This window comes from Vitis vinifera, chromosome 2 (assembly GCF_030704535.1).
Source record: "Vitis vinifera cultivar Pinot Noir 40024 chromosome 2, ASM3070453v1".
Taxonomy (NCBI): Eukaryota; Viridiplantae; Streptophyta; class Magnoliopsida; order Vitales; family Vitaceae; genus Vitis; species Vitis vinifera.
This window is the reverse complement of record NC_081806.1, coordinates 16,566,878-16,592,279: the sequence shown is the minus strand read 5'-3', so window position 1 is coordinate 16,592,279 and position 25,402 is coordinate 16,566,878. Positions and strand designations below refer to the sequence as shown.

At 33.5% G+C, this 25,402-nt stretch overlaps 1 protein-coding gene and 1 long non-coding RNA gene across 5 annotated transcripts; one reads left to right on the top strand and one right to left on the bottom strand.

Moving 5' to 3' along the window:
• The first annotated feature begins 2,347 nt into the window (after positions 1-2,347).
• On the top strand, positions 2,348-11,297 carry LOC109123945 (uncharacterized). The gene is made up of 2 exons (XR_002031819.2): positions 2,348-2,528; positions 2,621-11,297. It is a non-coding gene; the product is annotated as an uncharacterized LOC109123945 (long non-coding RNA).
• Positions 11,298-12,408: 1,111 nt separating this feature from the next.
• Positions 12,409-21,005, bottom strand: LOC100246578 (disease resistance protein At4g27190). 4 transcript variants are annotated; one of them, XM_059734812.1, is made up of 4 exons: positions 20,757-21,004; positions 14,556-15,955; positions 13,098-13,733; positions 12,409-12,797 (listed from the first exon to the last, which is right to left on the bottom strand). In XM_059734812.1, exons 1-4 carry the CDS (start codon positions 20,903-20,905, stop codon positions 12,664-12,666), a joined length of 2,319 nt encoding a protein of 772 aa, XP_059590795.1. In that variant the 5' UTR covers positions 20,906-21,004; the 3' UTR covers positions 12,409-12,663. The 4 variants fall into 4 exon arrangements, with proteins under 4 accessions (XP_059590795.1, XP_019080751.1, XP_010664965.1 ...); XM_019225206.2 differs by lacking the exon at positions 20,757-21,004 and having other exon boundaries at positions 13,098-15,532; positions 15,600-15,707; positions 15,790-15,901; XM_010666663.3 differs by having other exon boundaries at positions 13,098-15,955; positions 20,757-21,005.
• Positions 21,006-25,402: the final 4,397 nt, after the last annotated feature.

The window sequence follows — 25,402 nt, the reverse complement described above, 5'->3', positions numbered from 1 at the left end:
GAAGTCCTCCCTACCCCACCTGTGAATCCTCAAGAGTGATATCTGCATCTAAAAAAGATGTAAAAAGGAAGGGGTGAATATTCAACATTGCTTAGTAGGGTGCCTAACACCCGAGGGGTTAATGGGGATTACTAAGTTCCAAATAACACAAAAGAAGCATCTCAACAGTATTGATCAAGCCACATAATTTAATCTATAATATTATACACAATTCCACAATATGTAACAATTAAATGAAATGCATATGAACGTGTGACACACAGTCATGCACTATCGTTCTTGGGCTTTCACCGAAGGATACACGTCCACACCCAAATACACTCCCCATTCGGAGTCTTCCCGGAGTAAACTTTTGGGTCTTTCACCCTAGGGATTTCTCTTTTTTCTTAATTCGTCTCACACGGGCCTTTACTTTTTCATCACTTTTTTTTTTTTTTCCATTTCATACACTTTTCAGAAAGTTGTTTTTAGGAAAATCTAAAAAAAAAAAAGTGTTTTTAATAAAATTTAAAAAAATGTTTTTAATTATAATTGTTTGAAAAATTATATTGTAAATAAAATTGTCCCAAAAATTATTTTTAATAAATTTGTCCAAAAAATGTTTTTTAAAATAAATTATTTTTTCTTAATTATAATGAGATTAAAAGTAATTTTTAGAAATAGAGGATTTCAAGAATGTTTTTTTTTTGTTTAATGAAAATAGGATGAGAGTTATTTTTGCAAATTAAAGTTGTAGAAATCATTTTCTTAATAAAATTGGATTGAATTTTAACATTTTTATAAATATAGTTACAAAAGTCTTTTTTTTTTAAATTAATAATTCTTTTGCAAATAAAATTATATTTTTTTTAAAAATAATTTGTACAAATAATTTTTCTTAAATGAAAATAAATCGAAATACTTTTGTAAATAAAATTATAAAATTCATTCATTTCTAGTAAAAGTAAGCAAAATAATTTTTGTTGTCAAATTAAAATTTTGTAATAAATAAGTGTAAATAACTTTCTTGAAAATTGAATGCAATTAAAATTGAATCAAGTCATTTATTGAAAATAAATTGAAACATTTTTGTAAATAAATAAATTGAAATCATTAATTTGAAATTGTTTTTAATAAAATCCTTTAAAATTTCTTGAAAACAATTTTATAAATGTCTTTTTTATTTTATTTAGTTTAATAAATTATTTTGCATAACTCTCATATCATTTATCTTGTATATTATTGTAATTTGATTTCATCATTATTTTCGTATGTATTTATTTGTATCATTCAGTTTTTGGTATTCATAATTAATTAATTAATTGTCATAATTTCCTTAATTCGTTTAGTAAAGATCGTATGTATATGAGCTTAGAGGGGTGTTATGACTCATAATCATACCTTCCCAATATGTAACTTGAACCCCGAATTTAGATTCGACTTTTGTATATATGCATTTTCTAAATAAGGAGTCATACACGATTTTATTTTCCCTTAAAAAAATTAAAATAAGTGATAACTTTAAGTCTTTTTAAAATAATTAAATTTTCACTAAATAAAAATCGAATCTCGTGATGGAGTGGAGAAACGTGTGAAAAACACGACTCCACAATAAGCCATTAATTACTTTTCCTTTTTAAAAAATTACTCTTTTTCCGTCATTTTGAGAACCAATCAATGAAGTATTGAGGATTGTATCAATTATTTCAGGAGAAAACAAAAGAAAAAAACTTAAATTTGAATTAATTGCGTCACGGTTCTAAGTGGGTAGAGAACTTATGATAAAAAATCATCTTCTGAACAGAAATCCAAGTCAATCTCATGATGTTCATCAGAGCTGTGGCTGTACTTCGGCTCCATCACCCACCCACTACTTGGAAGGATTACAGGAGGTTATGGATTCAAAGAAAGAAGTGGAAATTTAGAGATATTTGAAATAGGTCTAGCAGTGTTCAAACCTTATGTATTCTCATATTCTAATCACTTATGTTTTCTTAAAGAATTTATTTTTAATGTAAAGTTTGACAATATTTTTGAAATAGGTCTCAAACATTTCAAGTAAAATTCTATTTAAAAACATAAAAAATAATTTTATTCTTATGAAATTAATGTGTACAAAGGAAAAGTTTTGAAAATGTTTCTATATGTTTAATTATTCTCAAGAACAATTTATAAAAGGCAAAACAAAACAGTACAAATCCATTCTGAAAAGTAACCTAGCGTTTGAATAAATTTTACAGGGAGCTGTTTTTACTAGACAAATTAATCTGAAAATTGATTTTTAATTTCAAAAGGAGTTTCTGAAAGGAAAAGGGTGTGAATGGAAAAAGGGAGGGTATATATAAAACCCACTTTCCCAAAATTTCATTGGGTCTCCGGGCTGAGATGGTCCAATTCCCCTGTCCACTCTTCAGAGAGTGAAAAACAAAAAGGGAAGAGAGAGAGGTGTGGGTAGACTTCTGCACGTTGGGTTTTACCGTCCTACCATCAGCAGGAACACTATATTTGGATTTCTCATCACCATCTCTCTGCTCCATTTCTTCAATCAGGTTCACTTTGTTCTTTCACTATGAATATTCCTTTTTTTTTTTTTTTTTTCCCAAATGCAATATGAAGTAATAATACTTTGCTCTGATTTTAGTGAAGTTTGGTTGATTTCATGGACTCTTGTTTAAGTAGCTGCTTTGGAAATAGCTGATCCAAGAGCCACTCATCTCTTATCAACTGAAAATTGAACCCATTATTGGAGAAAGCTGAGTGTTGGCTTTGGGTGGGTTCTTGCCCCTTTTTTGGTCTTTAATCTGAAATGCTTATTAGAGCTCCTTATCTAAGCAAAATTTGGTTTTAGGAACTAAATTTGTTGATATCATTGTTGATAAAATAGAGTTATTTATCTATTTGGGTGGTTAATTTCTCAATTCAAGTAGTATTTGGTTTGCATACTACTATTCCTTATTTAATTTTTTGTTGTTTTATATTTAGCATGAGAAGAATTGAGTTTCAAAATAGGCTTATATATGATTAATCAAAATGCATGACTATTATTGCTGTTGTTGTTGTGGTGATGGTGGTGGAGGAGGATATATTTAATGGGTTTTTCTATGGTATAAAAAAAAACTACTACCTAATCAAAAGTAGACACATGGTTTTCTTTCTACTTTGTAATGATCTCATTTCTTCACACACGTCATATTTCTTCATCTTAAATTACATTTCTTATATTTGTTTGGCCATAGGTTTCATTTCTTTATATCTTTGTTAACAATCTAGATTTAGCCATCATCAGGGACTCAAATTTCAAGTTCAATATGATACCCTATTGATACTCTAGAAATTTCAAAACCTAGTATATGATTAGGAAGAAATGCGAGTCTCATTATGTACATGAGAAAGTGTGTTAAAATTTTGATTTATTTCAAGTTCCATGAGATCCCTTATCGGTAGGGGTTATTTTGTAGATTTTGATGTTGATGTTTTCTTGGTTCCTTTGTTGAATAGAAAATGCTTTAGGGATGTCTTTGAATATTTTTATGTCTCTGAAATAGAGGTGGGAAACATGCAGTAGATCAAGGAAATATGAGACTATTTCAAAACTCATGTTTCCCAAGCAAAAGTTTTTTTTTTTTTTTGTGCTCTCTCTTTCTCTCTATTTTTTTGTTATTCCTTATAATAGTGGATTGATTTATCTCATATAAGAATGTAGGCATTACTTATTTATTTATTTTTTGATAAGCAAGCAAAAAACATGTTAGTAGCACCCATCAAAAAGAGCACACTGGAATACATAGGCAATTTCATAAATATGGGACAACCAGAGACAAAAGTACATAAAGGAAACCAATATACAAAAAGTAATAACCCTTGCCTTAGATAACACCTAATCAATCAATTAAGTCTATGGTAGACATACATGCATCCTTTAAGCCCATCCTTACCCACTCCAAAAACAATCATAAAAAGGAGTTTTGTTATTTGACCCATTTATTCCATATCCTTGAAACACTTATTATTATTATTTTTAAACAGTCCAAAAATACCTAAGGGAATGACCTCCTAAGCTTTCTTTCTTTTCTTCCTCACAAAGGATCCCTGCTAACTTTTAGAAGACCATTTTAATTGAAGTTGACATCACCTAATCTAATAGGATCAAGGAGAAAACTAGTTGCCACACAATTTTTGTTTTTATATAATGAAGCAAAATGTGGTTTGTCAATTCTTTTTCATCTTTGTAGGAAAAAAAAAAAACATCCATTCACCATGGTCCAACTTTTCTTGTTTCATCTGATCTATGATGACGATCCTAGCATAGAGAATCTCACTTTTGTTGAAGCCCACAAATTCAAAATAGCATTTTTTGGAATGGAATCTTATCTCCCCGACATAAAAAATGAGTACAAAGATTTTACTGAGGGAACTAAGAACATTTCCCTCCACATTTCTAACCAATTTATCCTATCCTCACCATTCTTGCTTATAGCTTCATTTGCAACCTTGAAAGAAAATTGTCCATTCTTTGAAGCTTCCAGTTATGCAGCTATCTTACAAACTAGGGGCTCCAACATCCCCTCTCCCCTAATTGCTCTCACATATGCATTACCTATGAGTCCTTTGAAGTGGCTATAGTAAAAAGAGAGGAAAAAGAATCACTTAGAGTTGATTCACCATACCATATATGCTTTCAAAACTTTATCCTATTTTAGCCTCCCACTTTGAAACTAGTTCTTCTTTTAATGATATCCCATCCTTTCTTGATTGCCTTCCATAAGCCTACTTCATAACCTTCCTTGCTCTTCTACCCTAAATTTCTTTACTATTACCCTTTTCCACAAAGCTGCCCTTTCTATTGTGAACTTCGAACTCCATTTGCCGAGTAGGACCTTATTGAACATAGACTCCTTATACCAAGACCCTCACTTTTCTTCTCCATGTAGATAATTGACCTATTTACTAGATGAGGTTTACTCTCTAATGATCCCCCTCATTGAAAATCTTTTTGAATCTTCATGAGCTTCGAGTTCACTCTTCTTGGAATTAATGAACAAGGATATTTTATAAATTTGTAGACTTGACAAAGCACACTCAATTGTAGTGAGTCTCCTCCCTTTAGAAAGATATTGTCTCTTCCCAATCACAAGTTGTCTTAGGAGTCTCTCTTCCACCACATCCCACATCAAAGTTGATTTATAAGAAACACTTAAGGGGAGTCCAAAATATGTGGCGGGAACATTACTCCCTCTAGGCCAACACCAAACTAGTTATTCCCCATTCCTTACCCCTCCTATTAGCATGTTTTTTTTTTTCTAAATTAGTTTTTCTCCCTCCCACCTTGAAACCTAAGATGAAATCCCTTTAACCAAAAACCTCCATGACCAAGATGAACAAATTAGGGGAAAAAGGATCTCTCTACCAACACATTTAACTTCAAAAGAAGCCAAAGAGAATCCAATTTACAAGGACTAAGAATCTATTAAGACAATTATTTGGAAAGAATTATAACTAGTTGGATATGATTCTAGCATTTATCATAATGACACAAGAAATTAGCCTGGAAGTCACTAATTTAGATTACATATATAACAAAATTTACTATCTTTTTTTTGGGTTTCTACTTTTTGAGCATACAAATGTTTTTGCTTTAACAACTCATTTATGGAGTTCACCAAGTTGAGTCTTTTACCACTTGTAAGAATCCTCATTGTTCATTTAAATTTTTTTCCTTTTTAATTATTGTTAATATTCTAATCATACGTTGTTGGTGATAGAGGAATGATTGATGTAGTATCAACTACAGTAGGCGCAACAACAGTTGAGGTTTACAAAAATGGAAGAAGCTTATTAACTTCTGCCAATTCAAAAAATGCCTATGTAAAAGATTTGAAAAAAAACTATAAAAAGTTAATACAAGAAGCAAGAAAGCTCTGGGAACTAAGGGATGCTATAGAGAATGAAATAAGTAGACATAAGATAAGCCCAGTCACAAGAGAATGGATTGTTAAGGTTGAGATGATCAAAAGTGAAGTGGGAGAACTAGAAACTAAATACAATGATGAAAGGAAGCATCTGTGGAGGTTGGTTTGCATTAGGACACATTTAAATCTTAGCAAAGACATGGCAGAGAAGTGTAAGCATAACATGGGTGCTTTGTGAAAAGCCTCAATACAACGTTTCTAGTGTTGGTTCCAAAGAGAGGATGAGCTAAAGAATTGAAAGATTTTAGGCTGATAAGTTTGGTGGGCAACCTATATAAGTTTTGGCTAAGGTGTTAGCTAATAGGCTGAAGAAAATGATGGAAAAAGTGGTCTCAAAATATCAGAATGCGTTTGTGGAAGGGAAAAAAATTCTTAATGCGGTACTTATAGCTAATGAGGTAATTGACTCGATGTTAAGAAGTAATAGAGTAGGGGTGCTTTGTAAACTTGATATTGAAAAAGCTTATGATCATGTAAGCTGGAATTTTTGCTTGAGATGTTAGGAGAAATAGGTTTTGGACAAAGGAGGATCAATTGGATTAGTTAATGCATCTCAACTCCAAGGTTCTTAGTGTTAGTGAACGGTACTCCCTTAAGGTTTTTTCAGAGCTCTAGGGGCTTAAGGCAAGGGGATCTGGTATCCCCATACTTGTTTGTTCTAGCTATAGAGATGCTCAGTTGTCTTCTTGGAAGGGCAAGAGAGGGTGGCTTCTTGTCTGACTTCAAAGTGTTAGGGAGAAATGGGGAGGGCTTGGAGATTTCCTATTTGTTGTTCAGAGAGGATACTTTAGTTTTTTGTGAGGCCACGTCTTCCCAAGTGACTTATTTGAGTTGGTTACTCATGTGGTTTAAGACTATTTCAGGTTTGAAAATCAATTTAGATAAAAGTGAGCTTATTCCGATTGGGAGGGTGTCGAATGTAATGGAGTTGACTTCTATATTTGGTTGTAAAGTGGGTGTGCTCCCAACCACTTATTTTGGGCTCCCTCTAGGAGCTGCCCATAACTCGGTAGTGGTTTGGGATGGGGTTGAAGAAAGGTTCAGAAAGAGATTAGCAATATGGAAAAAGCAATATATTTCTAAAGGGAGAAGACTAACACTAATCAAGAGCACACTAGCTAGCCTTCCAATCTATTTTATGTCTCTTTTTTGGATGCCGAGGAGGGTTCGCTTAAGGTTGGAGAAGATTCAAAGGGACTTTTGGTGGGGAGGTGGGGCTCTAGAGAAAAAGCCTCATTTAGTGAAATGGGATATTGTTTGTTTAAACAAAAGAAAATGAGGCCTTGGAGTTAGACGTCTTAACTCTCTTAATAAGGCTCTCTGCAAATGGATTTGGCGCTTTGCTAAGGAAAGGGATGCCTTTTGGAGAGAAGTTATTTGTGGTAAATTTGGGGAATTGGAAGGAAGTTGGTGCTCTAAGGAAGTGAGGGGCAGCTATGGTGTTGGTCTATGGAAGGCTATAAGGCTTTATGGGAGTTAGTCTCTTCCATAACTCTCTTTGTAATGGGCAATGGAAGAAGGGTCAAGTTTTGGAGAGACAGATGGTACGGGGATGAACCTTTATATGTGTCGTTTCCCTCCTTGTTCACTTTAACTAGTTCAAAAAAGGCTTGGGTGGTGGATTTGTGGGTGCACTCTTCTGAAGGGGGTGGATGGAACCCAAGCTTCTCTAGACTTCTCAATGATTGGGAGATTGAGACGGTGGAATGCTTCTTGTCAAGGATTCAAGACAATGTGGTGGTTGAGGAGAGGGAGGATGAGGTGTTTTGAGCGGTTACAAAGAGTGGATCCTTTTCTGTTAAGTCCCTTATTTCTATCCTTGAGGAAGTAAGGGTAAGCCCTTTCCCTACTAGTATTGTGTGGAATGATTGGGTCCCTCCTAAGGTTAGTTTTTTTTGCTTGGGAGGCAACATGGGGGAAAGTTTTGACTTTAGACCAATTGCAAAGGAGAGGATGGTCTTTAGCCAATAAATGCTCCCTTTGTTATGCTCATGAGGAGTCAATTGACCATATGCTCTTGCATTGTGGGAAAGCAAGGCTGTGGGAGGTCTTGTTCTCTTTGTTCAGGGTGTGTTGGGTGATTCAAGCTTCCGTTAGAGAGACCCTTTTAGGGTGGCAAGGCTCGTTCATTGGAAGAAAGAGAAAGAAAGTGTGGAGTGCAACGCCTTTATGCCTCTTTTAGACAATTTGGAAGGAGAGAAATAGAAGATCTTTTGAGAATATGGAGCTTTATGTTCAAAGGCTGAAGTTCTTGTTTTTGTGCAGTTTATTATCTTGGACAAACATGTTTATAGAACATACTTCTATGTCCTTTGTTGATTTTATTGATTGGTTGGGGACAGATTGAGGAAGGGAGTATTTTTGTTTTTCCTTTCCTTTTTAGCGCTTTTAGGCAGCCGTTGTATACACCGTGTGTACTTTGGTGCACCCCTTTTGACGTTCTTATACAAATTGCTCTTATAATAATAAAAAAAAATAAAAAAATAAAAAGGTCTATTGGAAGAGGGGAATCTTAAAGGAGGAGTCCTGATCGCGGAATTTCCAGAACCTATTAGGAAAAATACATGTGCTGAAACTAGAACGCAACTCATCTCTACACTAAGTTGTAGAAGATGTAGTGAGTTTTCTAGACGATAAGCAAATAAGAATAATAGGAATCTGGGGAACAGTGGGAACAGGAAAAACCACCATAATGCAAAACTTGAACAATCACAAAGATGTTGCTACAATGTTTGATATTGTCATCTGGGTAACTGTCTCAAAGGAGTGGAGCTTAAAAGAGTTGCAAGGTGCAATCATGCAGCAACTAAAATTGAATATGGAGAGCACTATTGGCATTGAGGAATATGCTTGGAGAATTTCTGAAGAGTTGAAGGGAAAGAAGTGTTTGACTCTTATGGATGAAGTCTGTGACTTTATAGATCTACATAAAGTAATGGGTATGACCACCAAGAAAGCAAGGTAGTGTTGGCGAGTAGGCTTCGTGATATCTGCAAGGACATGGATGCTGATGAGCTAATCAATGTGAAACCATTGTCAGATTATGAAGCTTTCAACATGTTCAAGCAAAAAGTGGGCCAGTTCATTCATTGCCCAGGGATTAAACCAGTAGCTGAGTTGGTGGTTAGAGTGTGGGGGATTGCCGCTGCTGATAGACAGAGTAGCAAGGACCTTTAGAAAGAAGGAGAAAAATGTTTCCCTTTGGAGGGATGGATTGAATAATTTGCAAAGATGGGAGAATACCCAGGGCATGGATGAAGTGCTTGAATTTTTGAGGTTTTGTTATGATAACTTAGATAGTGACACAAAGAAAGTTTGGTTTTTTGTATGGTGCGTTATATCCTGAAGAGTATGAGATTTATATAGATTACTTGTTGGAATGTTGGAGAGCTGAAGGTTTTATTCTAGATGCAGATGAGTTTGTTCATGATAAAAATGTGTTTAGAGATGCACGTGACAAAGGGCATGCGATGTTGGATGATCTTATCAACGTATCATTGTTAGAGAGTAGTGAGAAGAGGAAATGCGTTAAGATGAACAAAGTTCTTCGTGACATGGCCCTTAAAATATCATCACTAATTGGAGATTCCAAATTTCTGGCAAAGCCATGTGAGGGATTATAAGAGCCTCCAAATCATGAAGAATGGAAACAGGCAAGGCGCATCTCTTTGATGGACAATGAATTGTGCTGCTTACCAGAAACTCTAGATTGTTGTGATCTGATCTTTTAACATTGTTGCTTCAAATGAATAAGAACTTGAGTACTATTCCTGAGTTCTTTAAATCTATGAGCAGTTTTCAAGTTTTAGATTTGCATGGTACTGGTATTGAATCATTGCCTTCATCTTTATCCAACTTGATTTGTCTATGAGGGCTCTATCTGAATTCTTGCATCCATTTGGTAGAACTCCCAACAGAGATAGACGCACTTGTGCAGCTTGAGGTGCTTGATATTCGGGGGACTAATATCAGTTTACTTCAGATTAGAAGTTTAGTATGGTTGAAGTGCTTACGAATATCATTATCTAATTTTGGCATGGGAGGCCATACTCAAAACCAATTTGGAAATGTTTCGAGGTTTGTTTCATTGGAAGAGTTCAGTGTTGTCTTTGATTCATCTAAGAAATGGTGAGACAAGATTGTAGAGGCTACCTACCTCAACGGAGGTGGCTACCTTGAAAAGATTGACTTCTCTTCAATATTGCTTCCCTAAAGTTGACTGGCTTGAGGTTTTTGTTACGACAAGCCCGGTGTGGAAGAAGGGTTCATGTTTGACATTTCAATTTGCTGTTGGTGACCATGACTCAACCTGCTTTCAAATTCTTGAGTCCTTCGATTATCCAAGCTACAATTTCCTGACATTGGTGAATAGTGAAGGAGTGAATCTGGTAACCTCAAAAGTGCTGATGGAAACTCATGCATTTGGATTAATTAACCACAAGGGAGTTTCAAGACTATCAGATTTTGGCATTGAGAACATGGATAATATGTTGGGTTGTTTGATTGAGAGATGCAATGAAATTGAAACCATCATCAATGGTAATGGAATAACAAAGGGCGTGCTAGAATGGTTGGAAGATTTAAGCATAAACAATGTCTTAAAATTGGAAAGCATTTGGCAGGGGCCTATTCATGCTAGGAGTTTGACTCAATTAACGACCCTGACTTTAGTTAACTGTCCAGAATTGAAGAAAATATTCTCTAATGACATGATTCAGCAGCTTTCTAAACTACAACACTTGAGAGTTGAAGAATGCGATCAAATTGAGGAGATAATTATGGGATCTAAGAACATTGTACTAGAATTCTATTCACTTCCAAGGCTGAAGACACTAGTGCTCCTTGATCTCCCAAAACTCAGAAGCATTTGGGTTGATGAATCATTGGAGTGGCCATCTTTGCAGAGTATTAAAATTTCTATGTGCGACATGTTGAAGAGATTGCCTTTCAACATTGCCAATGCAACCAAATTGAGGCTCATTGAAGGGCAACAGTCATGGTAGGGAGCATTGGTATGGGAAGATGATGCCATTAAACGACTGCAACCTCTTTGCATTCTCAACTAGCTCGTGATATTCCATTTTTTGTGCAGCTTCTCATGTTGACTGGGGTGGTTGCTGCCTCAACCACTGGTTTGTTGTGTGTTGGACTCAAAAACTTTGGCATGTACTTGTTTAAGACATGCTAGTCTATATTGTATTTCTATAAGCTTTTCTAATATGGATTGTACCTTTTTTTGGAAAATATTATCTGCTTTGGATTCGCTTTGCTTATGGCTTACGACTTTGGATTGTAATGGTGTAAAAGGTGATTGCAATATGGATGCTGTATTTTCATGTATTCTTGGAAGCTACTTGACTGAAATCTTTCTATGGGCAAAAGTGTTTGCTTTCTGAAATTTCTGGATATAGGTTGTTCATTCCTTTGATATTCATGAGTTCTTGGTCTTGGTAATTACTTTTATCATTTGAACTGGATTTTGTCTACAGAGTGTAGACTATGCCACGACTCTATTTTTTCCTTGAAAAAAAGTTTTGGAATATGGTAAATGAAGTAGGTGTTTTATTAGCGTCTAATTCTCTTTGGAGGGAAAAATCAAATTCAAGAAACCCTTAAGAAACTATAGTACCATTTGGCATACAGAAACTAAAAAACCTGTCCATTCCTCTCAAAAAAATTAAATCCGATAGCATCATGATTCATAGGTAAATGCATGCAGGAAAAATTCACCACAGACTGAATCATAGGGACTCCTCATTCCAGCATATTTTTGCCAGGAAACTTCTTTGAAATCAACAGGTAGAGCATTGTGACCAGCCATGTTGCCTGGAAAAAGAGGGTGGATTGTGTAGAACTACTTGAACAATAGTATATGACATAAAACTGGTTGCTACTTTTGAATTTAAGACAAATTCCTGGTTGAGGGTTGATTTGTTCACTGTGATCAAGATTGAATGAGCAGGTCGAAGTCCTGAGAGTGGCCATTTCAGCGTTGACTTCTTTGAGCTTATTCCAGCATGGACAACAGCTTGAAGCTTGAAGTTGGTCATCAACTTCTGCCAACTGAGTCTTCAAATTTGTCACTTTTAATGGGAAAAAAAGATGAATCAAGATTAGGTGTCCTAGTCGATTCTGAATTACTCCACTTCAATGAACTCCACCAGTCTGCCTCTCCGATGACCTACAAATTCTGATCAATTTAAACAATAGAGTGATATCTTAATCAACTTTGGCAGATGACTTGTACAGATGGTTTGTGTGTAGGATCCAGAAACCTTGTACTGCTTTGGCATACATGAGTATGAATAAAATGTCAGTGTGTGCAGCTGCTTGATGTTTATCAGATCAAAGGCCAAGTTGCCCACAACCACCACAGATTCTGGCAAGGGAACTTTTCAAATCAACAGCATACTCGCTGTGATGAGCTGCATTCCTTGCAAAATTTATTGGAGGGTAACACTGCTTAAACAAGGGTGCATTATATAAAACTGATTGCTACTTCAATACAAACTGAAGCATGTTGCTTTTGAATACTGGATTCAAAAAGCATAAACAAGTCCACATCACAATTTATTCAAAGAGATTAAAGTAAGGTCCTAAGTTTCATTTTCCCCACAATCAATCACAACATGAAATAACTAAACAAACAACAATCAATAAGACAATCAGCAGCTATCCGGAAAATACCAAACTAGATGCCTTTGTTTGTTCACATTCAGGGAACTTGAATGAGAAAAGGATGGAGTTCTGAGAGTGGCCACTTCATGAAAAGATGCCCGAGCTTCATTTGCTTCTGCTTTGCACTTGTTCCAGCCTCAACTGCAGGGGCCTTCAGAGAGTCACCAGAACCTGTTCCTCATACACAAATTAATAGCCAACAAAAATACCGTTAAGGAGACAGTGGAATAAAAAGTCTACATAGAGTAAAAAATTTGGACACATAAGATATATATATTACAAATGTTATTGGGACAATCCAAACAGTGCCTCCCCACCCATGTTTTGGAGCATGAGTGTGTAGGAGAACATAAACGTACACAAGCTTGTTCGGATTCTAAGTTCAACTCTATAATGAATCATTTACCATTAGGGAGAGATAAAATGGAGATCACCCTTATCTTTGAAAAGAAAGAGAAATGGAAAAACAACCTGACTGTTGAGAGGGCTCTGTTTTTTGCATCTGAGCTTGAAGCTGATCATTAATTTCTGCTAACTGTGTCCTCAAATCTATGTCCCTTTCAATTGGCACAAAGATAGCATCCAGATTTGGTGGTTGAAACCGTTCTGATTTTTTCCACTCCAATGCACTCCACCAGTCTGCCTCTCCTATTATGACCTTTAATTTACAACTGCTAACTTCCTCTGGGGAGAGAATTTTGAGGCTCGGGCAATCATAGAGGCTTAGCCATTCTAAGTTTGGTGCAATCAGTACACCTTGGGAAATGCTGACCAATTTAGGCATGTAATGAATGGACATCTTCTTCAACTTTGGCAGATACCATGCCCATGGCCCTACATCTTTAGCAAGAACTTTATGATTCACTATGCTGTTGATTTCAGGGCAGTCTTCAACCACAAGCTCCTCTAAGTTGCAGCACTGTTGAAGAATATTGAAAGTAAAAATGGTAGCCAATTCGGGGCAGGTATGCAATGCCAAAACTTTTAGATTGGATAGCAAACCCATCCAAATAGGTGGCCCTTTCCAGATGCTCCTTAGATTCTTCATATAATGAAGATACAAGTACTCTAGTGATTGAAGCACACCATATCTGTCATCACCTGCATCTACAATGGTTTGAATCTCATTACATTCCACTAATGCACAAAATTTAAGATTCTTCATATTTTTAATCCCAAATTCAGATAAGCTGGTAACAGTTAAATGGCGATCCAGGAACAATGCAGAAGCATGCTTAAGAACCTTCTCAACTTCAATTGGGACACCTTCACCATTCAAATACTTCAGGCAGCTTTCTTGTTCTTCAAATTTAATTGCAAATTCATGTGACAACCGAGATATCATGCGCTTCTGATGTCTGCCAACAAGAAATCTAAAGCACATGCATGATAGGTTTATTGATGATGATCCATTTGTGAAGTCATTCAAAAGAAAAACTTTTGGCAAGTGAAGTTTAAGAGAATGTAACCGGTTTAAGCTGCAAATTTCCTTCACAATATCTTTCATTGTTTCATTCCATCTCTCATCCTCTAGATCCACATCTAGGCTTAACTCTTCCAATTGAAGCAGATTGGATATGACATTCTGGGGTATGATTGTATTTGAATGATTGTTTCTTCTATTGTGATTAATCTGAGGATTAAATGATACTTTCAAGCATGTCAAATTTGTCAATTTCCCAATAGCAATTGGTAAATTTATGATTTCAGTCCCTTCAAGATCAAGTACCTCAAGATGACAAAGTTCTCCAACTTCGATTGGCAACTCTTTGAATAGTTCACAACTTCTTAAAATGAATTTTTGAAGTTGAACCAACTTAAAAAAGGATTGTGGTAAAGACTTTATTTTAGTTTGGGACAAGTCTAGGATTTGAAGGATAGGCATGCATTGGAAAAAAGATGTAGAAATAACTCTCAGATGATGGTTACCTTGTAAGAACAATACGCTGAGTTTAGGGCTATTTGGATTATCTGGTAGCTTGGATATTTTATTATTCATCAAATGCATCTCATTAGCTTCCTCCCATACCCCATTTTTTGGTGCCTCCATGAGTCCTCTTCCATCTAGTTCAACAAGTAGTATTGGATTCGTTTCGGCTTTATAAAAATTCATTAACTCCTTACGGATTTCATCTCGCATTCGAATTGACTGTCCATTCTGAAAGCTTTCCAACAAGAGGGCATTGACAAGATGTTGAACAATCTGTTCTCCTTCATCGAGTGTTCCGATTAAGTCTTCATTCATCCACCTTTCAAGCAAATCCACTTTGTATGTTCCTTCTATCTCTAGATAAGATGCACAATATTTTACATATTTATTTGCAGAACCTAAATGCCCCAGAACAAATGATAATGCATTAAGCAAAATTCTATCTTCGGTGTGTGATGTTGGTAGAAAGCTTATTACCCGAGATGCATGCTGCCAGATACGAACATCCTTGACCTCTTTTAAGGCTCTTGCCATTAGAACAGTGGCTAGTAAATGGCCAGAGCATTGTTTCAACACATGTACAGCTAGTTTCTGGATAGTTGAAGAATGCACAACTTCACCAACATTCATACTAAATAATTCCCATGATAATAGATGATGGTTCCTCTTAATCTCCAGATCCACTGGCACCTCTGGATGAACTAGAAAGCTTATCAAAGCTATCTTTTGAGTGTTGTCTGAGTTCCACCAGCCATTCCCCAGGTCATGCAAATTTATTCTCCGTGTATCGAAGTCATCAAGAAGGATTAAGAAATTTTGGCTTCTCAATAATTGCTCTGCTTCCCCTCTGCTGGATGTTGAGAAACCCAATTCTTCTATGATTCTATCCTCTATATCTTTAATTTTCAGACAAAACTTGACATTAACTTGAATGACGAGATCAAACATTTGCCTTATTGGTGGAAGATTCTTCAGTCTGCACAGAAAGGTTTCATCATTTACTTCTGAAATCAAAATCCTCCGGATTTCGGGAATTTGTATACCTTGTAAAAATTGGCGAATCATAAAATCATCAATACACAAATCCAGCATTGCCTTCTTAGGTGTTGTATGCCTTGGAGACCACCACTCACACATCTTCCCAATGATGTCTGATGGAACATGAGCTTCGATATCATGGATTGAATGATGAAGCAATCTAGTGATTTCAGAAGAGAGCTCTGAAATACTCACTTCTTTCTCCGTGTGAAGTTCTTCTCTTACTTTGTGATTAATCTCCAGAACATGTCGAATCCAGCCTCCGTGTGTTTCATTGTTCCGGGAGTTGAAAGGAGGATATGATAAAATAAAGCACACAACGTCCTTCTTCTTGTTCAATTCCCAAACTTCGTACATAATTCTGTTTATGTTGAAATGCAAGAAAACAAAACTATTAGAGTCGAGAATGCAGTTCTGGAAGACTAATTGTAGCTGAGAGATTCTTAGCCAGAACTCAATGACATCTCTCACCCCCATATTGTGCTAAAATAAATTTTATGATAAAGAGGACAATGGTGATTGGGGATGTTGAAACAAAGCTATTCATTTTTAAATCATGGAGGATTTTTATTTTTCTTTTAATTTTAATCAGAAACCAGTCTTAGGCTACTAAAATTTAATTTTATGGACCCTAAAATTATAATAATTTCTTGAAAATGTTTTTCAATTTTTTTTTATTAAATAGATTTTGAAATATGATCTACTTCTCAACTCTGAAAAATGAATCTCATTTTCCAAGGATTTCAAAGATGATGTCACTAAATCATGTTTGAAATTTCTAAAAAATGGGAGTTATTTTTCTTATATACAAATTATTTTATCACTTTTAATTAAATAATCTACATTGCTTTATAAAGGCTTTTTTTAAAAATAAAAAATAAAAAATAAAAATTAGAGTATATAAATAATTTAGTTTTATAATAAATTTGTTAACTTAAAATTTTAATTAAAACTATTAAGACTTTTTCGGAAAAAAAAAAAAGGAACTCTATTTCATAATTATAATATCTTAAATTTAGCTTTGCTATTCATTACTTATGAAGCATAGATAACAAGACTAAAGGATTAATCAATTGCTTAGAAATTGTTTCATATATTTGGTACTAACTAATTAATCTTACCTTTATAATAAAAATAGAGTGTATATATTTGATCTATCAAATATCTCTGCTTATCCACGTCGATTAAGATTTATTATTTATTATTTTATTTTTTAACAACAATAAAAATACCTTTAAAGTTAGCATTATCTAAAATTATCCTTTTGGACATACTTTTAGAGTCCGACCTTACAGGTCTAACCATTACGAAATGTTTTTTGTTTTTCATTTTTCATTTCTCTTTCACTTTTTCAAAATTTCTTACTCTAAAACACTTCCAAATTATTCCTACCTATTTTTTAATTATCTTTATAACAATTTTTTTTTGTCAAAATTTACATAAATCATAAGCCTTAAGATATTCATGTGATACAAACATCATGTGATACAAACATAATATTTGTGTGTGAATTAAAAAAAAATGTATAAAAAAATATTGGAATTAGCTTTGAAATTATCTTAAATATTTATTTGTCAACAAACAAGTTTTAGAGAAATTATTTTGCCTTGGGGTTTGTTATTGAAAATAAAACAATGGAGAGAAGGAAGATAAGGTAGGCATGGAAGAAAATAATGAAAAGGGTATTTTAGGTATATTACAAAATTTGTAAATGGATGTATTAATAGAATTTTCTTAATGTAAATGTATATATAGTATGAAAGGGTAAAGTGACTAGATGTACGTAAATATAATTTCACATAAAAATGAGACAAAATTTATTTGAGAATTTAAAAATAAGGTTTTTTAGTAGTTATATTTAGTTTTAATGTGATTCAACTAATGAAGAAAAGCGAAAACACATATCACCCTTAATTTCGAAAAAATTCCATATTTTCCTACTCTTCGTATTTAGACCATGTATTTTGAGCTCCATTTTATCAAGTGTCTCATACTCTTCTACACATTTTTACATATTTCATTTGGTCTTTACAAACATATCTTATCACATTTATCTCCTAATGACATTAAATTTATACAAATATTTCTCCCATGATATTTTCTTTTCCTATAGAAAACTATTTTTACAAGGAAATATAATATTGTTTATCAAAAGATGTATTAAATAGGAATTTGATACCTTTTACAACAGTACTCCTCACCATGATTAATATTAATATTAATATTCACATATTATTCATATGTTTTAATCATCGGAAGTTCTTATGAACCTATCTACATTTATTATTTTACTTTTGCTTGATAGTTGAGCATGTTGTATTTTGTGTTTGAGCTACTAGATTAAGAAGGTTATTTATTAATTTGGTTTTTCTTTTGGATTGGTAATTAGAGATGATGTGGAATTTGTGCTAAGAAAAGTTTAATGGCCTATCTAAAATAATTATAGGTTACTCCATTTGAGGGAAAAAAATTAGGAATTATTTGGTTGGTTAATTTGATTTGTTGGAATTGATTAGTTTTAAAGCTTTGCTTGGCTTGAGAGAAAAAAAAAAAAAAGAGTAAACAAATGAAAATTATAATTTATTATTTGAGCTTGGGTTGGTCACTTTGCATGCAAGAGCATTTATGTAATTTTAAACCTTTCGAAAGACTTTTTAGTAATTTAACATGGTATGCTCATACATGTTGTATCATTTCCATGATAGAACTCAAGGTGTTATGAGTCTTTTAGGATGTAAACAGTGTAGGATAGGGGTGGGGAGAGCTCTCCTATCTTGTTGCTTTTTGTAAATTTATTTCTCATTTCGTCTCATTCCCCATATGAGATTGGGTAACAAAGAGGATGAAGAATCCTCGTTAAAGGGATACATTCCTCGTCCCTAACGAGAAATCACCATTGGGGAATATATTTAATTTTTCAAATATACTTCTAGTCTATGTATATATATGCATGGAGGGGTTCGGGGCGGTGAAGAGGTCCCCATTTTGAGTTTATGAAATTTTCTCCATCCTTGGTATCACTCATTATTGTAGGGAATCGACCAGATAAACTTTTTTTTTTTTTTTTTATTGTCATCCCCACAAGTCTTATATTTGTGAATTGTGTCTTTCATTCAAACATATAAGTATTTTCAAGACTTTTATAATTTTTTTAATCATCTTAAACTATATTAATGTGCATTTTCTCATATAAATTGTCATATTATATGGTATGCTTTGTCAATGATTTTTTTTGGCCTATTTGTATGATTAGAAAATATGCTTTATAATTCCATGATTTAGGAATATTTTATTACACGAGTCAAATATTCTTACAATTGTTTAAAGATGTTCATGCAATTATTTAACATGATTATAATTTATATATTTGTCATTTAAAATTCAGGATAATAGCTTAGACAAGGTCAAAAGTTTGAAAATGCACATCAAATGAGTTGTGTCACATAAATTATTTTTAAGGTACTAATTTCCATATGTCACGCCATGATGAGGGACCAATTACCATCAATGATATTTTCTCCCCAATGCCATTTGTTGATTTCAACACTATTTCCATAAATCATACAAGATCAACAATGAATAAATATATGATATTATTCCCTACAAGTTCAAGCATTTCAAGATGATGGAGTTCTCTAACTTTGCTTGACAACTCCTTTAGTAGCCCATAATCCCTTAAAAATGAATTTTTAGAGTTGGAGCAATATAAAAAGAGATAATGGTAAAAATTTTATTCTAGTTTAGGATAAGTCTAGGATTTGGAGGATATGCAGAAGTTAAGGGAAGAAAAAAATAAAAAGAGGAATAGCTAGTTATAGAGCAAAAAAAAAAAAAAATGATTTGGAGGGGCAAAGTAGCTAGAAAAATCATGTATTATAATTAACATTTAAGAGCAGTAGTCTCACTTTTTGTTAACAAGTCTCACTTTCCCTTAATATGAATGATCAAAATAGCCCATGAATAATTTTTATGTTGACATCATGATTTAAAGTCCTACCTCTATCTTAATAAGCCTAAGATCATTAATAGCTATTCTAGATGTTTGATAATTTTTTCTTTATTTTCATTAAAATTTAGGGATGCAACTTGACGTATGACCCAATTCCCAACCAAAATCGATGTTTGGGTGAGTTTAAACAATCATTTTTAATACTCGAGTTGAGTTTTGATTAAATTTTTTCAACTCGAACTCAAGTTGGGTAAAGTTCAGGTTAGGTTTTGGACAACCTGAGCTTAACCCCGAATCTGATTTAATATTTTTATAATATCTATAATGTACATTATCCTAAAGTTAGCATTATCTGGAATTATCCTTTTGGACATACCTTTGGAGTTTAGCCTTATAGGTCCGACCATTACAAAATATATATATATTTCTGTTTCATTTCTCTCACTTTTTCAAAATTTCCTACTTTTAAAACACTTCCAAATTATTGCTACCTCTTTTTTAATTATGAATATAACAATTTTTTGTCAAAATTTACATAAATCATAAGCCTTAAAATATATTCATGTGATACGAACATAATATTCATTCAAGTTAGGGTTTGGACAACCCGAGCTTAACTTGAATCTGATTTAATATTTTTATAATATCTATAATGTATATTATCCAATATAAATATTATCCATTTTCTTTTGGATTTTAACACAAATATCAAAATATAATTATATTATCAACTTTTTCAATTTTTTATAAAGATATATAAATTTATTTTTATTTATCGATCACCATCTTGAAAACCTTTCTTAGAAAACATTATGGATGAATTTTTAATCATACAACTCGATCAACTTTATCTAACTTGAGAAATCTAAGCTTAAAAAAATTATCTTGGATTGGGTTGAGGTTGAGAACCTCTGGTTTAATTGTTCTTAGTTCGGGTTACGTTTGGGCCAGCCATTAACTCAATCAATCCAATCCATTTGCCCAAATTATAATCCTGTCCAAACCTTTTAAGCTTCTCAGAACTTGAGCTACATAATTTTTATTTTCTTCTTGATTGCCCTAACGTCCTCTTCTTACTTATCATGGTTAAAATTAACATGAAATCCAATTCAAAGATGTTGCCAACCGCCATAAACATCACCTTCTTCTATGTGTATCCATGCTAATAATTAAAATTAAAAGTTGCATGCGTACAAGCCAAAGGAAAACTTACATAGCCCGTGACTGCATCCTCTGAGAAGGCTTCTTTCCCAAATCACTCTTTGCATCCAAATCCGAATATACAGGCTGTTTTGAACCAAACCCACTCAGATCCTCCTCCGCTGCCGAGTCTGGAGAGGTTCTGCTCCGGCTTGGCTCCATCGGCGCCCCCTCCTTTTTTTGTTGTCTCTTTCTCTCGCAGTCTACCTTACCTTCTTTCTTCCAACTCTCACTCTACCTTATCTTTTTTCTTCCAGCGTGTGTACGTCTTAAATTCATTTTATGTATTTTATTTGATTTTATCTATTTTATCTTATAAATGCAAAAGTAAAATTTTATCATCTATAATTAATTGTAGCTTGCTACGGTACCGAAAAGCAGTTTTCGGTACCATATCCACTTTTTTTGGGCTAATAGGGTAGAGACACATGGCATTTAAAAAAAAAAAAAAAAAAAACCTGTTCTTCAAGTCACCCAACCGGTTGCCATGGGAAATAATCCCATGCAACACACATTGTTACATTTATTACATTAACCAATTATAAATTTGTTTAATGTAATTATTTTGTTTAGAAATTTTTTTTTATGAAACAGAAAAATAAAGAAAATTTTGAAAAAATAAATTACATATTATTTATTTTTGTACTACATAGTGATTAAACCCCACATAAAAATTTAATTTAAAATAAATAAAAAAATTATAAAAAATTTGGTGATATAATTTAGAAATTAATGAAAAGTAAATTTAATTTATTTTAAGATCAAATAATAAATAATGAAAATTTTAAAAAATAAATTACAGTTTATTTATTTTTGTACTATAAAGTGATTAAACCCCACATAAAAATTAAATTTAAAATAAAAAAAAATTAGAAAGAATTTGGTGATATAATTTAGAAATTAAGGAAAAGTAAATTTAATTTATTTTAACATCAAATAATTTGTTGACAAAAATTTGACGAATATTTGAAGTGTGAAAAGCAATATAATTGGTTTATGAACTTAAAAAAATAGGAAAACTAGAACTAAATTTTATAAAATATATATTAAATTAAAATTAAATTAGTTATGTACTAATTATTAATTGAAAATATATGATTAAATTATTTCTTAGCTTTTCAAAAAAATTGGTTGAAATATTGAAAATACAAAAAAGGTATATTTACTAACAATATGGAAATCCAAACCCCTCACATATTTTTTCGGTAAACTTCCATTTTGAATTTTTCGATCCATTTCACACCCTCAAAATGTATTGAATTTTTGAGTATTTTTAGATTTGGATTTTTCTGGAAATCATTTGACCACCTCCTAAGTATAATGAACTTATTTAAACAATATCCAATCCATATTAAGATCCAAAAAAGTTTAAAAACTTCAAAGAAGTGGAGAATCTGGAGGGTACGAAGCATATGAGGATTCCTCACATTCTTCGTACCCTTGAGAATTTTTTAGTATTTTTGGATTTCGATTTTTTCGGATATCATTTGACCATCTTCTAAGTTTAACGAACCTACTTAAACAACATCCAAGCCATATGATGCCTCAAAAAATTTTAAAAAGTCCAAACAAGTGGAGAATTGGGAGGGTAGAAGAATGTGAGGATTCCTCACATTCTTCGTACCGTTGTGAATTTTTTAGTATTTTTCGATTACGATTTTTCCGGAGGTCATTTGACCACCTTCTAAGTGTAACGAACCTACTTAAACAACATCCAAGCCATATGATGCCCCAAAAAATTTTAAAAAGCCCAAAGAAGTGGAGAATTTGGAGGGTACGAAGAATATGAGGATTCCTCACATTCTTCGTACCCTTGTGAATTTTTTAGTATTTTTGGATTTCGATTTTTCCGGATGTCCTTTGACCACCTTCTAAGTGTAATGAACCTACTAAAACAACATCCAAGCCATATGATGCCCCAAAATTTTTTCAAAACCCCAAAGAAGTGGAGATTTGGAATCCTCACATTCTTCGTACCCTTGTGAATTTTTTAGTATTTTTGGATTTCGATTTTTCCGGATTTCATTTGACCACCTTCTAAGTGTAATGAACCTACTTAAACCACATCAAAGCCATATGATGCCCCAAAAATTTTTCAAAAGACCAAAGAAGTGGAGATTTGGGAGGGTACGAAGAATGTGAGGATTCCTCACATTCTGCGTACCCTTGTGAATTTTTTAGTATTTTTGGATTTCGATTTTTCCGGATTTCATTTGACCACCTTCTAAGTGTAATGAACCTACTTAAACAACATCCAAGCCATATGATGCCCCAAAAATTTTTCAAAAACCAAAAGAAGTGGAGATTTGGGAGGGTAAGAAGAATGTGAGGATTCCTCACATTCTTCGTACCCTTGTAAATTTTTTAGTATTTTTGGATTTCGATTTTTCCGGATGTCATTTGACCACCTTCTAAGTGTAATGAACCTACTTAAACAACATCCAAGCCATATGATGCCCCAAAATTTTTAAAAAGCCAAACGAAGTGGAGAATTTGGAGGGTACGAAGAATGTGAGGATTCCTCACATTCTTCGTACCCTTGTGAATTTTTAAAAAAATTTTCGATTTCGATTTTTACGGATGTCATTTGACCACGTTCTAAGTGTAACGAACCAACTTAAACAACATCCAAGTCATATGATGCCCCAAAAAATTTTAAAAAGCCCAAAGAAGTGGAGAATTTGGAGGGTACGAAGAATGTGAGGATTCCTCACATTCTTCGTACCCTTGTGAATTTTTTAGTATTTTTGGATTTCGATTTTTACGGATTTCATTTGACCACGTTCTAAGTGTAATGAACCTACTTAAACAACATCCAAGCCATATGATACCCCAAAAAATTTTAAAAAGCCCAACGAAGTGGAGAATTTGGAGGGTACGAAGAATGTGAGGATTCCTCAAATTCTTCGTACCCTTGTGAATTTTTTAAAAAATTTTCGATTTCGATTTTTCCGGATGTCATTTGACCACATTCTAAATGTAACGAACCTACTTAAACAACATCCAAGCCATATGATGCCCCAAAAAATTTTAAAAAGCCCAAAGAAGTGGAGAATTTGGAGGGTACGAAGAATGTGAGGAATCCTCACATTCTTCCTATCCTTGTGAATTTTTTAAAAAAATTTCGATTTCGATTTTTCGGATGTCATTTGACCACGTTCTACGTGTAACTAACCTACTTAAACAACATCCAAGCCATATGATGCCCCAAAAAATTTTAAAAAGCCCAAAGAAGTGGAGAATTTGGAGGGTACAAAGAATGTGAGGATTCCTCACATTCTTCGTACCCTTGTAAATTTTTTAGTATTTTTGGATTTCGATTTTTCCGGATGTCATTTGACCACCTTCTAAGTGTAATGAACCTACTTAAACAACATCAAAGCCATATGATGCCCCAAAAATTTTTAAAAAGCCCAACGAAGTGGAGAATTTGGAGGGTACGAAGAATGTGAGGAATCCTCACATTCTTCGTATCCTCGTGAATTTTTTAAAAAAATTTCGATTTCGATTTTTCCGGATGTCATTTGACCACGTTCTAAGTGTAACGAACCTACTTAAACAACATCAAAGCCATATGATGCCCCAAAAAATTTTAAAAAGCCCAAAGAAGTGGAGAATTCGGAGGGTACAAAGAATGTGAGGATTCCTCACATTCTTCGTACCCTTGTAAATTTTTTAGTATTTTTGGATTTCGATTTTTCCGGATGTCCTTTGACCACCTTCTAAGTGTAACGAACCTACTAACACAACATCCAAGCCATATGATGCCCCAAAAAATTTTAAAAAGCCCAAAGAAGTGGAGAATTTGGAGGGTACGAAGAATGTGAGGATTCCTCACATTCTTCGTACCCTTGTGAATTTTTTAGTAGTTTTGGATTTCGATTTTTTCGGATGTCATTTGACCACGTTCTAAGTGTAACGAACCTACTTAAACAACATCCAACCCATATGATGCCCAAAAAATTTTAAAAAGCCCAAAGAAGTGGAGAATTTGGAGGGTACGAAGAATGTGAGGAATCCTCACATTCTTCGTATCCTTGTGAATTTTTTAAAAAAATTTCGATTTCGATTTTTCCGGATGTCATTTGACCACGTTCTAAGTGTAACGAACCTACTTAAACAACATCCAAGTCATATGATGCCCCAAAAAATTTTAAAAAGCCCAAAGAAGTGGAGAATTTGGAGGGTACGAAGAATGTGAGGAATCCTCACATTCTTCGTATCCTTGTGAATTTTTTAAAAAAATATCGATTTCGATTTTTCCGGATGTCATTTGACCACGTTCTACGTGTAACGAACCTACTTAAACAACATCCAAGCCATATGATGCCCCAAAAAATTTTAAAAAGCCCAAAGAAGTGGAGAATTTGGAGGGTACGAAGAATGTGAGGATTTCTCACATTCTTCATACCTTTGTGAATTTCTTAGTATTTTTGGATTTTGATTTTTTCGGAAGTCATTTGACCACCTTCTAAGTGTAATGAACCTACTTAAACAACATCCAAGCCATATGATACCCCAAAAAATTTTAAAAAGCCCAACGAAGTGGAGAATTTGGAGAGTACGAAGAATGTGAGGATTCCTCAAATTCTTCGTACCCTTGTGAATTTTTTAAAAAATTTTCGATTTCGATTTTTCCGGATGTCATTTGACCACGTT

What these genes read in the sequence shown, in the direction of transcription:
- LOC100246578 (XM_010666663.3), bottom strand. Translation starts at nt 20,905, where the DNA reads ATGGAGCCAAGCCGGAGCAGAACCTCTCCAGACTCGGCAGCGGAGGAG. An exon ending in AGGATGCAGTCACGGGCTAT is followed by an intron (nt 15,956 to 20,756) that starts GTAAGTTTTCCT and finishes CAACATAAACAG; the next exon opens with AATTATGTACGAAGTTTGGG. An exon ending in AGAGCCCTCTCAACAGTCAG is followed by an intron (nt 12,798 to 13,097) that starts GTTGTTTTTCCA and finishes TATGAGGAACAG; the next exon opens with GTTCTGGTGACTCTCTGAAG.